This window comes from Pseudonaja textilis, chromosome Z (genome assembly GCF_049901715.1).
Source record: "Pseudonaja textilis isolate UNSWEBS1 chromosome Z, rPseTex1.2, whole genome shotgun sequence".
In the NCBI taxonomy this organism is placed as follows: Eukaryota; Metazoa; Chordata; class Lepidosauria; order Squamata; family Elapidae; genus Pseudonaja; species Pseudonaja textilis.
Genome location: NC_142008.1, coordinates 2,729,199 through 2,744,206, shown reverse-complemented (window position 1 = coordinate 2,744,206; position 15,008 = coordinate 2,729,199). Strand labels below are relative to the sequence as shown.

The 15,008-nt window shown below is 41.9% G+C and overlaps 1 protein-coding gene across 3 annotated transcripts in view; it reads right to left on the bottom strand.

The window, feature by feature from the left end:
- The window catches only part of CCDC13 (coiled-coil domain containing 13), a 68,634-nt gene that overhangs the window by 29,410 nt on the left and 24,216 nt on the right, over positions 1-15,008 (bottom strand). For 2 of the 3 annotated variants that reach the window (XM_087917738.1, XM_026720317.2), the window contains exons 1-6: positions 5,101-5,232; positions 4,740-4,872; positions 3,810-4,039; positions 2,928-3,076; positions 1,819-1,961; positions 595-669 (exon numbers count right to left, since the gene is read on the bottom strand). In XM_087917738.1, the coding sequence (XP_087773864.1) occupies positions 595-669; positions 1,819-1,961; positions 2,928-3,076; positions 3,810-4,033 (591 nt within the window). In that variant the 5' untranslated portion in view covers positions 4,034-4,039; positions 4,740-4,872; positions 5,101-5,232. Of the gene's footprint in view, positions 1-594; positions 670-1,818; positions 1,962-2,927; positions 3,077-3,809; positions 4,040-4,739; positions 4,873-5,100; positions 5,233-15,008 lie in introns of those variants that run through there. The other variant, XM_087917739.1, reaches the window with a different exon arrangement.

Genomic DNA, 15,008 nt, shown 5'->3' with positions numbered 1-15,008 from the left:
AGGGGCATCCAATCACCCAAATGGCTAAAGAAATTCAACTCTGCACTTTGCAAGCCATTTCACACTGATGGGTGTTCCCTAGTTGGGTAATGAAAGGTCTGTAAGAAAACCATCAAACTCAGACCCTATCCAGGGACCCCGCGGTCTTCCTCCTCTTTCTCCTCCTGCTCCTCTTCTTCCCCTTCCTTCTTCCCCGCCCTTCCTCCTCCTCCTCTTCCTCTCTTTTTCTTCTTCATTCTCTGTGTAAACCCTATTCCTTTCTAGCATGTTACCTCTTAGGTAATGAAACACCTGCAATAAACCGACCAAGCTCAGAAAGCACCAAGGAACCTCCTCCTTCTCCTCCTTCTCCCTCTCCTCCTTTGTTCTTTCTAAAACTTTTAATAAAATTTATATGAAAAAAGGAAGAAAAAAAAAAACAGTTTGCCTTTCCAGGCTCCCCTCACCGTTTCACACTGATGAAAGGACCTAACAATTGGATCAATTAAACACACTCTCCATGAAAGATAAACAGAGGAGGCCCTGCAAATCAGAGAAGTTAAATTGAGAAAATGGATCTTAAAGGAACAATTTTAGGGAGTTTAAAACTCTTACCATGGTGCCGTCTGCCTTTTTACGGAGAGCTGGGCTGTCACCCTGGGAGTGCAACTTAACGTTTGACATCTGTAGCTGGAAAAATCAGACAGATGTAGTTACATACAAACTGCTAAATGAAGAGACACAGACTGCAGAATAACAGAGTTGGAAGGGCCTTTGGGGGTCATCTAGCTCAACCCCTTGCTCAAACAGGAAACCCTATGCCATTCCAGAAAAAAAATGGCTATCCAATCTCTTCTTAAAAACCTCCAGTGATGGAATACGAACAGATCATGCCAACAGTTTGGTTATGTTGGCCCTCAATCAACTAACCCCCAGCAGAACTAAAATCAAGCAACTGTTGCAAAGATAAAATCTTGAAACAGAGGTAGAAATCTCTTCTAGAAACAATTGTTGATTGGGGTCACAATTGCAAAGCAAGAAGATTAGGGTAATTTGATTTCTTGCTGCTTGGTCACAACTGCATGTAGTCCTCGAACTTACGTTATACCCATTCATTTAGTGACTTCAAAGTCACATCAGCACTGAAAAAAGGACTTATGATCCTTTTCCACACTTACGACCATTGCAGCATTCCCCATAGTCAGGTAATGCTTGACAACCGACTCACATTTATGTCTTCAGATTGATGGATGGATGGATGGATGGATGAGTAAAACAGTTTTAGAGATAAGTAAAACATATTTATTAAATATGAGCCTGAACTATGAGATGAATGCTGAATAGATTTTAATAAATAGATGAACAAATAAAATGTATTTTTCATCACTTTTAACTTTTCCCTTTTATTCCCTTCACCTTTATATAAATTTGTATTTTATTGTTTTTCTGAAAATCATAAAGCTATTTTTAAAGAGTTGGGGTAATTTGCTTAGTGGTTGTTTTTATTGTTATTAGTATTAGTATTATTAGATATTTTTATCACACCTTTTTTGATACATGGACGGATATTATCTCAAAGTGGTGATCATACCTAACACCCTTCCTATTATTTTCCTTGCAACAGCCACCTTGTGAGGTGTGTTGGTCCCAATCCAGTTGGCTTTTGTGCCTAAAAGGGACTATCACTCCCAGTCTCCTGGTAATTGGCCCAAAGTCACCCAGCTGGCTTTCCAGACCAAAGGACACTAAAACTCCCAGTCTCCTGGTGACTGGCCTAAAGTCACCCAGTCTTAAGCCATGACATCATCGAAGTCCTATACTAAGAAAATGTATCCTCACATCTTTTTCCAGCTGTTTGATCCGGTTGTTCATCTGCTTTGTTCTGGTTTTCTCCTTTTCCATCTCAGCTGTCATGTGCCGGTTCTGTTTGGCCAGTTCCACTATTTTAGAAGCTGCAACATCCCCTGCTAAACCAGCGGTCCCTAAAATTTAACAAAAGAAGAAAAGAAAATGGTAGTTGAAAAGAAGGAAATGGGCGTCTCCAGAGATAATATTCATAGTTCAGGGTTGCGCTGAAGAGTCCTCGGGGCTCTCATGAGTTTTCTTATTTTCTTGCAGACAGTTCGTGACCCAACTAGGGAAAGGCGTGGGATTTGCAGAGAAGAGGGTGAGGAGAAGAATGAAATGTATATATTTATTATTTATTAGTTTTATCCCAATTGTAGTATTACTTTCTTAAGTAACTCATGGTGGCAAACATACATATTACTCCTTGTTCCTCCTATTTTTTTCCAGAACAACAACCTTAAGAAGTGGGCTGGGCTGAGAGAGAATAATTGGCCCAAATTCACCTAGCCAACTTTCATAGCTAGAACTCACTGTTGCCTAGTGATTTGCCCAAAATTACCTAGTTGGCTTTCATGCCTAAGGTGAGACTAAAACTCGCTGTCTTCTGGTGATTGGCCCAGCCAGCTTCCATGGGTAAGGTGGAGCTAGAATTCACCATCACCTGGTTTCCACGCCAGCACCTTCACTTCTATGCTAAACTGGCTCAGTTTCCCCACCTTGTGTGATAATCGTTCTCCTTCACACTAGGGAAAAACAAATCGAGCATTTTGCTGGACCAATCTACACCTCGATGAAATTTCTAAAACCATTCCCTACTAAGGACCTTGAAACAGAGAGAGAGAAAGAGAGAGAGAGAGGGGAAGAAAGAAGGAAAGAAAGAAAAATGGAAGAAAGAAAGAGAAAGAAAGAAAGAAAGAAAGAAAGAAAGAAAGAAAGAAAGAAAGAAAGAAAGAAAGAAAGAAAGAAAGAAAGAAAGAAAGAAAGAAAGAAAGAATGAATGAATTCTGGAAGATTTGGTGCTCTGGACCGTAATCTCCAGGAAAAGGGAATTGCAGCAGTGATGTGCGGGAGGGAATAATTTAATGTGGCCTTTTGTTCACCCAGGAGAGCCTGCCGTTCCTCCTCAATCTTCTTATGAAGCTGCCTTATTTCCAGATCTCTTTCTTTCAAGAGTTTGTACAGCCGGCCGTTCTCATCCACCAGCTCCCGGAGTTGGTGCTGCAGCTGCTCATTTTCGGTTTCCAGCAATCTAGAAGGGAAACAGGCATCTTGATCTAGTCTGTGGTTGCAATCCATCCCCAGGGCGGAAGGGACGAGGATTGGAAAAAAGAAATGAAGGAATTTGGGCGGGATAGAATTCTGAATTCCCACCCCCCCACCCCTTGAATTACAGTTAGTCCTCGACATCCATTGCTAAGTGAAACAGTTGTTAAATGAGTCTTGCCCCCATTTTACCACCGTTCGTGCCACCGTTGTTAAGTAGATCACTGCAGTCACATGGTTGTTAAGCGAATTTGGCTTCCCCACTGCCAATCAGAGGGTTGCAAAAGGGGATCATGTGACCTCTGGACACTGCGACCATCATAAGTACGAGTCAGTTGCCAAGCATCCAACTTCTGGTCACGTGACCACAGGGATGCTGCAACGGTCATAAGTGTGAACCAGGGTCCTAAGTCACTTTTGTCAATATCATCATGACTTTGAAAGGTCACCAGAACGAACTGTTGCAACATGAGGAATAACTGTTGTCTTTGACTTACGACCGTAACAGAGTCCAGAATTTCCATTAGGAACGTTGTGAGTTGAGGCACCCACTGTGACTCTCCTGAATTTACAACATTTTTGTGGCAGTTAATCATTAAGCAATTGCAATGGGATTTTTGGGGGGTGTTTGTAGGAATTTTGTCAGAATGAAAATGCTGTTTTCCCTCCAAAGCCTCATAAATCCCAGTCGTGCGAATTCAACCAGGTTGCCACCTTACTTCGTCCCAATGTCTGAGTCGGATGTCTCGGGTGCCAAGAGCGATAAGCTGAGAGCATCTGGGATCCCGAAGGCCTTGTCGTGGTTCTCTTTGTTGTCCTGTTTTAGGCTGTGTTGATTTTCCTTTTTCTTCTCCAACAGATTTTTCATCCTTTTCTGCTGCTGCTCCTGGAGAGCCTTAAACTGCATTTTAAGGTTTTCGTTGACCGCTTCGTCAGCCTGCATTGTGACCTTTGAAAGGGTTAATCAAATAAAGACGTGATCCAAAGATCTTCAGCTAGTTCTTTAGGAAGAAGAAAATACTCCAAATTATTAGGGCAAAGCAACAGCTGTGATTTTCAGCCTTAAGAACTTTAAGACGGACTTTAACTCCCAGAATTCCCCAGCAAAAATCTCTCTGAGCTGGGTTGTTTTCTTGAATCCACCCATCCTTCTGTCTCTATTATAGTATCCATCCCTCCATCTGTCCATCCTTTTACCTCTCTCATCTATTTATCTATCCATCTATCCATCCAACCCCCCCTCTCTTTCTATGGGGATCATCTATTTCTGTCCACCTCTATCATTCTCTCTCTCTCTCTATTATTTAACTTCATCCATCTATCTATCCATTGTTCTGTCTTCTCTCTCTCTACTCATTCTCTCTCCCTGTCTGTCTCAATTAATCTATCTTTGTTATTTCTCTGTCCCCACAACTTTATTTCTCTCTCATCTACCTACCTACCCACTGTAACTACCTACCTATTCTTCTGTATCATCTGTTTCTGTATTATCTACAATCGATTTATCTATCCTTCTATGTCGTTTATCTGTCCACCCATCCTCTCTCTCTCTCTCTCTCTCTCTCTCTGTGTGTCTTTCTCCCTCCCTCTCTCTATTTCTCTCAAGATTCCCAAGTCCAGCTGGGGCTGCCACATTGTTATGGGCTTACCTTTCTCAAACCCACTCAAGGCACCCTGAAACCGAAAGTTGGTTAATTCGCTCCTCTTCCTCCTGGCTCCAACTTCGCTTTGACATCCCGAGATCTTTACGCCTTCGATACTTGGGGAGAGCTTGGCACAGACCTGGGGAGAGGGAAGCGGGATGGGGGTGGGTGGGGGGGCTTTAGAAAACCGAGTTTAAACTCCTTCGAGCGAAGGGGAAGCTCGCAACTTGGAGAGGCTCGGAGGGGATCCAAAGAGGTGGGAAGACTTTGAATCTGCTCCCCCGCTATAACCCCCCCACCCCCACCCCACCCCAAGGGTATGTGCAGAAAGCCCCCGCCCCTCCCACTTCCCAGCAGCACCACTCACCCACCGCCGCCTCCGAGTCCGGCGCCCTCCTCCTTTGCCCGGACAGCCCCGGGGCGGAGCAGCTCCCCGGCGAAGGCGCTGCGGAGGCAGGGCGCGTTGCTATGGACGCGGTCGCCGCGGCAACCGTCGCCAGGGAGAAGCCCGGGGTCGCCTCCAAGGCACATGATGCCGCTGTTCAAAGATGGGGCGGTGGGTGGGTGGCGTCGCGGGGGCTGGGCAGGGAGCAAGAGAGGCAAAAGCAGCCCCGTTTCTCAAAATCTGGAACAGGGACCCCTAGATCTCCTTTCTCACCGCTGGGAATGCCACTCCAGACGGGGGTTAATCTCAACTCCCAGAAGTCTCTGCAAGTCAGGGTGGGGGGGATTCTGGGATAGTTGGAGGGAGGGCTGAGTCTCAGCAGGGTCAGGCCTGAGCTGACTTTGCAAAGCTAGGCTTAGTTAGACTAGGAGGTGGGAGACCATTAAACTGGTTTTTTTTTTCTTCCTTTTTACTGTTTTAACGCTTTCTTAACAGTTTTTATTTTTTTAAAAAAAAATGTTTTTAAGATTTTAATTGTACTATACGTTTTCAATTGTGAACTGTCTGGAGATGTTTGCTGAGATGTGCTGCTATAGAAATTGGAAGGGAGGGAGGAGGGAAGGAAGGAAGAGTAGGAGGGAGGGAGGGAGGAAGGAAGGAGATAGAAGTGAAAGAGAAGAAGTATGAGAAGAAAGAAAGAGAGAAGGGAGGGAGGGAGGAAAGAAAGAAAGAAAGAAAGAAAGAAAGAAAGAAAGAAAGAAAGAAAGAAAGAAAGAAAGAAAGTAAATTACTGTAGGAAGTTAGCACCCACCCCTGTCCTAGAAAATTGAAATAGCATAGGAAATATTAAAAAGGCAGAATATTTCCTTTAAAAAGAATAGAAACTCAGAAGCAGAAACTCACCCCCACCTTTGTTAATGGGTGGGCCATTAAGGCCTGGGCCAGAATACTTTACATAACAAAGATCTCCATCTAAAACTATAGCAATTGCCCAAAGCCCTTTTCAGTACATCATCATCCAGCCAGGCTCAGCCAAGCCTGGAACTCAGGACAGCCTACAGAGTTGCCCCTGCGTGGCCCCACAGGAGTCTGACAACCAATCAGAAGACAAGCTCCAATTCAAATCCCAACAAAGGTTATAAAACCCAGGCACTCTCAGCACCTCAGCCCCTTTTCTTGATCTCTTCCTTCACCTTGGAGCAGGTGATCATCCTTCCTTTTCACTCTGGAGCTCCAGGCCACGAGGTCCTCCTGTCCACCATTAAACCATCTTTCCAAACAGCCTCCATGTTTCCAGTGTCTTTTTCCCCCACTTGGAACTGAACCCAGGAGGATATTTCTTCCAACAAAAGAAAGAAAGAAAGAAAGAAAGAAAGAAAGAAAGAAAGAAAGAAAGAAAGAAAGAAAGAAAGAAAGAAAGAACAGACAGACAGATTGTGGCTACCCTTTAGCTAAATTTACAGGACATTTTCTCAATTGGGATCAGATCAGTAAATAGTTGGAAAGACAGCAACTTCTGATTTTTAATCACTTCAAAGCATTTCACTTGTGGCTTTCAAGGTCAAATTAGATCATTTTGGAATGTTTAAGAACAGGAAGCCCTGAACTTATGGCCAACTGTTTCTGTTGCTAAACAAGTCAATGTTTAAGTGAGTTTGGCCCCATTTTTCTTGTCACCATTGTTAAATGAATCCCTGCAGTTGTTGAGTTGGTAACAAGATTGTAAAGTGAATTGGGCTGCCCCATTGACTTGCTCATGTGGGGGTTGTCACAAAAGGAGATCTCCTGACCCTGGGATACAGCAATTGTCATAAATGCATGCCAATTGCCAATGCTCTGAATTTTGATCACATGACCTTGGGGATGCTGCAATGTGAAAAATAGGCACAAGTCACTTTTTCCATTGCCATTGTAATTTCAAATTGTCATTAAATGAATATTTGTAAGTCTAAATTACCCACAAACATTACGGAGTTTATGGAGATTTGTGGAGGATCCTAGAAATATTGCAGGGATTTCTCTGTTTTTAATCAAAGCTGCAGAAAATCCAGTCTCCACTAAACAGGTTGGTGGCTTTAGTCCTGCCTTGGGTACAAAATGCTAAATGCTGGAACACTTTCAGAAATGCTGCCCTTAAAATTGCAAGGACTTCAAGCAGTTGCCAAAACTCAAAACTGACTTGAAAAAAAAATTAAATCTACTTTTTGCAATTACTGTACATTAAATACAGGCTAGAAAATGAGTCTTAAGGAGTGTAATTATATAACAAAGCAAAATGAGAGATCTGTATTTTTGACTTTCAGCTAGCCATTTTAAAAGATATTATTAATGGATTTAAGAAACAAAAATAAAAACATTGAGACAATGATGATGCAATGATACAATCAGCAGCACTGCCACTAATAGAAATAAAATTCATGCTTGACCAAGGTGTTAGACTAGAAGACCTCCAAGGTCCCAATACTGTTTTTTATTCTATTCTGTTCCATTCCATTCCATTCCATTCCATTCAATTCCCTATTCTGTTCTACCTTACCTTCACTCTACCCTGTTGTATCCTACTCATTTTCTGTTCTGGTCCATTCTGTATTGAATTTATACTATCCCACCCTATCCTACCCAACCCAACTCCACCCCACCCTAAAGCTAAAACATTGAAAAATAACCAGCTCAACTGTTGAATTATGAAATTGGGATAACACTGAAAAACAGCTTAGTTTTCGTGTGAATTCAATTCTGCTGGCTATAATTCACCTTGATGGAGTGCTGCACAATGTGTTCTATGTAAGGGCAGATTTAATTTCATCACTAAAAAAACAGTCTGGAGTCCTACCAGTTGGATAAGATCAATAAATAAATAAGGAAACTTCCTTAGGGCTATGCTTGCTAATGAGTGATTGAAACAATTAATATTTTAATGAAGTTCAGCAAAGAACATAATATGTTGTGAAATCAGGCAGGGATTAGCTGTAAATGCCACCACGTTTTCCTAGTATAAGTAGTCTTGACTTACAATCACAATTGAGCCCAACATTTATGTTGTTAAATGAGACATTTGGGAAGTTTAGCTCCTTTCTTGCCACAGTTGTTCAGTTAACCATTGCAGCTGTTAGGTTAGTAAAATGGTTGCTAAATGAATCTGGCTTGTTCACTGACTTTGCTTATTGGAAGGTTGCAAAAGCGGATCACAGGACCCTGGGACCCCGCGACCGTCATAAATATGAGTCAGGTGCCAAGCTTCTGAATTTTGATCACATGGCTCTGCAATGGGGATGTTGCAACAGTCCTAAGTGGGAAAAATGTCATAAATCACTTTTTTCAGTGCTGCTGTAACTTAGAATGGTCACTAAATGAACTGTTGTAAATTGAGGACTACCTCTATCTTAAATTATGTCGGCATTGTAGTTCTCTTAAGCATGGACAGAAATATTCAACAGATTACTTGGTTATAGATAGTCCTCACCTGCAACTATTTGTTTAGTGACCTTTTCGAATTTACAATGGCATTGTAAAAATAAGGGGGGGGCTTATGACCATTTTTCACACTAATGACCACAGTCATGGGAACAAAATGTGAACACTTGCAAAGCAGGTCGTATTTACAATGGCTGCAGTGTCCGGAGGTAGTTTGATACCTGTTTGCGACCTTCTGCCAAGCAAATTTAACGGAGAAGCCAGATTCATTTAACAACCTTGTGACTCACTTAACAACTGCAGGGATTCACTTAACAACTGTGATAAAAAAAAGTCATAAAACAGTGCAAATGACTCAGTTAACACTTGTTTTGCTTAGCAATGGAATTTTGGACTCAGTTGTGGTCATAAATTGAGGACTGCCTGTACTTCAGATAACAGATAATCAGAGTTGAAGGGAACTTGTAGGTCATCTAGTCCAACCCCCAGCCCAAGCGGGAGACCCTACACCATTTCTGACAGATGGCAGCCCAATCTCTTCTTTAAAGTCTCAAGTGATGACGCTCCCATAATTTCCAAGGGCAACTTCTGTTCCATGGGTTGATTGTTCTCACTGTCAGAAAGTTTCTCCTTATTTCTAGGTTGAATCTCCCCTTGTCCAGTTTCCATCCATTATTCCTTGTCTGGCCTTCAGGCACTTGAGAAAATAGCTTGACCCCCCCACCGTCCTCTCTGTGGCAGCCCCTCAAATATTGGAAGGCTGCTGTCATGCCTCCCCTGGTCCTTCTTTTCACTAGACTAGCCAGGCCCGGTTCCTGTAACTGTTCTTCATATATTTTAGTCTCCAGTCCCCTAATCATCCTGGTTGCTCTTCTCTGTACTTTTTCTTGAGTCTCAACTTCAAAGCCCAAAAGAGAGAGAAATGGCAGATTTTGTTGATTTTGCCTCAGAAATGTCCTTTTTTTATTATTTTGGTGCCTTGGGGGTTTGGGAAACCCACCGACTAAATATGGTTTCTCTTCACATGGATTGAAAGCCAAGACAGGGAGGCCATTTTGCCAATGTTTCCACTGCAGGAACAGACAAAATGGCGAAGTTGAAGAGCTGATCGATGGCCTTCCATGACTCAGGCAAAGTTGGTTTGGTTTGACAGCAGCCAAGAAAATGGTGGCCCTTTTCCCCCACCAGGTTCCTTAGCCCCTTTATTTTTCCTCAGCGAAAAGAAAAATTAATGAAACTGAAGTCAACCCTCTAATAAAAGAAGATTATTTCCCAGGCTGACAAAACAAGATGGCGGACGTAAAGACAAGTCCAGGCCCTTTTGGGGAGATAAAGGCAAACCATTACCCAAAATGGAAATATGAAATATGGAAAGGATGAATCTTCATGGCATTCAAAATATTTCTTCATTTTTAACACCAATTTTGCTCTGAAATGGAAATCAATGCTTCATGCTACACTGCCTCAAGTTCCTTGAGCGAAAAGCAGGAGATTAAAGTTAATCAAGAGGAAAGAAATCATTCAAAATAAAGATATTTACTTAATCTCTTTAATAAAGGGCAGAGAGCAACTAGAGCAGATCATAAAGTGTCAAAAACCTAGTTAGGGCTTGGATGAAAGACCACCATGAGATCTCAGAATGGAGAAATTAAAAAAATATTCCCAAAGAAAGCAATGCCATATTCTTTCCATAACATTAGCAAGACAAAGAAATTAATTGCTTTTATCTGTTCCTCGAGGAAAAAGAGAGGTGAAATGCAGAAAATATAAATACAACTAGGAATTCTTGGTTTATCATATTGGGAACAACTATAAAAAAGCAAAGCTGCAAAGCTCTAAAAGCACGAACATTTCAGGACATTAATAAAAAAATCTGCACTTTTGTGGATTGCAATGGCCCATGGAAAAATCAGCTTTTTGCAATTCTTTTGAGGATCATAGTAAAATTTCAATGAGGTAAATCTGTCAGAATTTCAAAGGACTGCTAAGTAACTTGAGGTGAGGACTACCTGCAATTTTCAAAAAACAAAGAATAAAAATACCACCCTGGAGATGAACCAAGAATTGTAGTGCTTTTTGCAAGTACACTTCACAGGTGTTGCCAGTTGATACTGCAACTTCCAACTTTGCAATAAAACAGTCAGCAGGCTGAAATTCTTCTGTTGCAAGAGATTTGGACTGAGAAAAATTGCAAGAGATTTGATCTGCGCAGATAAAAATGAGAGTGGTAGAACCAGCTTTGCAACTTCTCTAAACTCACTGATATCCCTGGGCTCCTGGCACAAACTGCTATCTCCTGTCAGCTGAGAAAAGCCACACCTTGAGGTCACCTCCATGTCTTCAGATATATTCTTCTTTTTTCTTTCTCTCTCTCTCTCCTGCTTCCTTCCCTTCATCCCCCCTTTCCCCTCTTTTTCTTTCCTCCCCTTCCTCTCTCTCTCTGCTTCCTTCCTTCCTCTTTCCCCCCTCCTCTTTCTTTCTTTCACCTCCCTCCCTCCATCCCTCCTTTCCTTCCTTCCTTCCTTAAGTTCCACGTGGCATTGCCACTCAAGTTCAATTGAGCAGCCCTCTGAAAACAGGGGCCACCTTGTCCAGGCATTTACTTAAAAATTTATCCACCTGGTTTTCTGAAGATTTCTCCCTCCTGGCACCACCCATGATTACCTTTATACTACAGGTGTAGTCCTTGACTTACAACAGTTCATTTGGTGACTGTTTAAAGTTTCAATGGCCTGAAACATTACAATCATTGCAGCATGGTCACCTGATCAAAATTCAGACGCTTGGCAACTGACTCATACTTATGACGGTTGCACTATCCTGAGGTCATGTGATTCCCCTTTGGCGACTATCTCATAGGCAAAGTTAAGGGGGGGAAGCCCGATTCATTTAAGAACCTGTCTTAGTAACTTACTGCACTGATTCGCTTAGCGACTGCACCAAAAATCTGATAAAACGGGGCAAAATTCACTTAACAACTAGCTCACTCAGCAACAGAAAATTTCAGTGGTAGTCGTAAGTAGAGGACCACCTATATTGGAAGCGTTGCCAAGACTCCACCATTCCATTCAGTGTCAGGTAACTGCAAGGTAGAAAGGTTTGCCCTACCTTAACCCTAGGACATTGACCTACACGACTGCTGTTGCAGCAGCTTGCACGGAGAAACCACAAGCCACGCCAAACGCGGAAAGTCTTTTGTTCTTGGAAATTGGCGTGGGGTTGTGATTTCACACACTAGCTTTGAAGTGGAACTTTAGCGCCTAGAATCGGGGCTGGAAGGGACTCCAGAGGTCTTCTAGTCCAGCCCTCTGCTCAGGCAGGAGAGGCTATACCATTTCAAGCAGTCTTTTCTTAAAAGCCTTCAGTGATGGAACACCCACGACTTCTAAAGAGAAGCCATTCCACTGGTTAGTTGTTCTCACTCTCAGGAAATGTCTCCTTAGTTCTGAGTTGCTTCTCTCCCTGATTAGTTTCCAGGTGTTGACTCTTGTCCTGCCTTCAGGTGCTTTGGAGAATAGGTGAGGCCCTCCTCTTTGGGGCAGCCCCTCCAATACCGGAAGACTGCTGTCATGTCACCCCTAATCCTACTCTTCGTTAGACTTCCCACACCTAATCCCTGCAATCGTTCTTCACAGGCTTTATCCTCTAGCCCTCTAATCATCTTTGTGCTCTCCTCGGCACACTTTCTAGAGTCTCAAGCCCACTTTTTAAATCGTGGTAAGCAGAACTGGATGCAGCATCCCAAGTGTGCACTCACTAGTGACAGAAGACATTGTTGAAAAAGCACTACGCAATCTAAAACCATCTCTATCTATTGGACCAGACGGAATATGTGCCTACTCCTTAAAAAAGCTATCCACTGCCATAGCTGAATCTCTAAGCATAATCTTTGAAAAATCTTTCAATCTTTCTCCTTGCCAAAACTATGGTCACAAGCCACGGTCGTCCCAATCTTCAAAAAGGGAGACCCCAGCCTAGTTGAAAATTACAGACCAATCTCCTTATGCTGCGTCACCTGTAAAGTCATGGAATCAATCATTAACCAATCCATTATCCTCCACTTAGAGACAAACAACCTACTCTCTAATAAACAATTTGGTTTCAGAAAAAAACTATTCTGTAATCTGCAACTCTTACACTGCAAAAACATACATACTACACAACTCGATCAGGGCAGAGCAATAGATGCAATCTACATAGACATCTGTAAACCCTTTGATTCAGTGGTACACGACAAACTACTCCTAAAACTAAAATCTTATGGTATCTCTGGACACCTACATAACTAGATAGAAGCATTCCTGTCAAACAGACAACAAATGGTCAAAATTGGGAGCATCCTACCAAATTCTGTACCTGTCAACAGTGGTGTATCGCAAGGCAGTGTTCTAGGACCAACTCTCTTCATACTCTACATAAGTGACCTCTGTGATCATATTAAGAGCAACTGCGTTCTCTTCGTTGATGATGTAAAGCTATTCAACACCACAGACAATACTACTACCCTCCAAAAAGACCTTGACTATGTATCAGAATGGTCAATCAAATGGCAACTTCTAATCTCAACAAATAAATGCTCTGTCTTACATATTGGCAAAAAAAAAAAATCAGAAAATAAAATACAAGCTGAATAGTCAAAACCTTGTTGATGATCCAAGCTCTGTAAAGGACTCATCTCTAATGATCTAACTGCTAGAGCCCACTGTAACTACATAGCCAAAAAGGCATTAAGAGTTGTTAATCTAATCCTATGTAGCTTCTTCTCTGGTAATATCACACTACTAACTAGAGCATATAAAACATTTGCTAGACCTATTCTTGAATACAGCTCATCAGTCTGGAACCCATATCATGTATCTGATATTAGCACAATTGAGAAAGTCCAGAAACATTTCACAAGAAGAGTTCTCCGCTCCTCTACTCATTGCAGAATACCTTATGCCGCCAGACTTGAAACTCTAGACCTGGAAAACCTAGAACTAGGCCGCCTCCGGTCCGATCTAAATATAGTATATAAAATCATACATTGCAATGTCATATCTGTCAATGAATACTTCAGCTTCAATCATAACAATACAGGAGCATACAATAGATACAAACTCAAGGTTAATCGCACCAAACTTGACTGCAGAAAATACGACTTCAGCAACAGAGGGGTCAATGTCTGGAATACTCTACCTGACTCTGTGGTTTCTTCCCCAAACCCCACAAACTTTAACCTTAGACTGTCTACTATTGACCTCACCCCCTTCCTAAGAGGCCCGTAGGGGTGTGCATAAGCGCACCAATTGTGCCTACCGTCCCTGTCCTTTTGTTTTTTATGTTTCTTGTAGGTATCTATCTCATGTATTCAAAACTATATTTATTCTTATACCTGTATCTTGTAAGCGACTGACAAATCAAATAAATACTAAATCTTCTCATGATCTTGATTTTATCCTGTTGATGTAGCCATGGATTGTTGCAACACGCTGCCAATAGTTTGCAATCACTCTATCTAATTTTCTTTCTCAAGAGGAAGAAAGAGGGGGCCAATCTATTCTCCAAGGCATGACAAGAAGCAAAGGATGGAAACTCACCAAGAACCAACTTAGAACTAAGGAGAAATTTCCTGACAGTTAGAACAATTAATCATTGGAACAGTTTGCCTCTAGAACTTGTGGGTGCTCCAACACTGGAGGCTGTTAAGAAGAGGCTGGACAGCCCCTTTTATTAAATAGTATAGGATTAGGCCAAAGGGTTCCCTGCCTATGTTTTGGTTGTTCACAATAAATTTGTGGCCTATTATACAGAAAACCTCATGTGCTAATCACAAGCTTGAGTTATAACAATGCCTCGAGTTCACTGCAAAAGAGTAACATTACCTTTTTAAAAAGCATTATTAAGTCTTATACTCACACTGACAATGTCAACCACATGGATCTAAATTGAAAATATTACTAATATTAGTGTGGCGGATTAGTCAAGGTAACTAACTACTGTAAATACAAGCCGCTAGTTTTGGTTCAGAGCACGTGCATTGTTTTACAGCATTTGAGAGATAGACATCAGTGTATTTAACACTCACTGTCTTGCCTTAGCTTGGTTGCCTTGGAAAATGCAAACCAATGGAATTCAAAACCAATGGTGTTAACACACTCATTTTGACTCACACATATACAATTCAAGTAGCCTGTTCTGGTCCCCAAATTACAAATAAATTTACTATGCAATCTCAGGAAAACCCATGATTTCACACCGCTCATGGACCAGTTTATGGAACAGTAGTACAAGCAGTCCTCGAATTATGTCCATTCATTTAGTGACTGTTCGAAGTTACCACGGCACTGAAAAAAGTGACTTATGACCATTTTTCACACTTGCAGCCATCCCTATAGTCACGTGATCAAAATTCAGCTGGTGGGCAACTGACTTGTATTATGATGGTTGCAGTGTCCCAGGGGTCACGTAATCCCCTTTTGTGACCCGCTGACTAG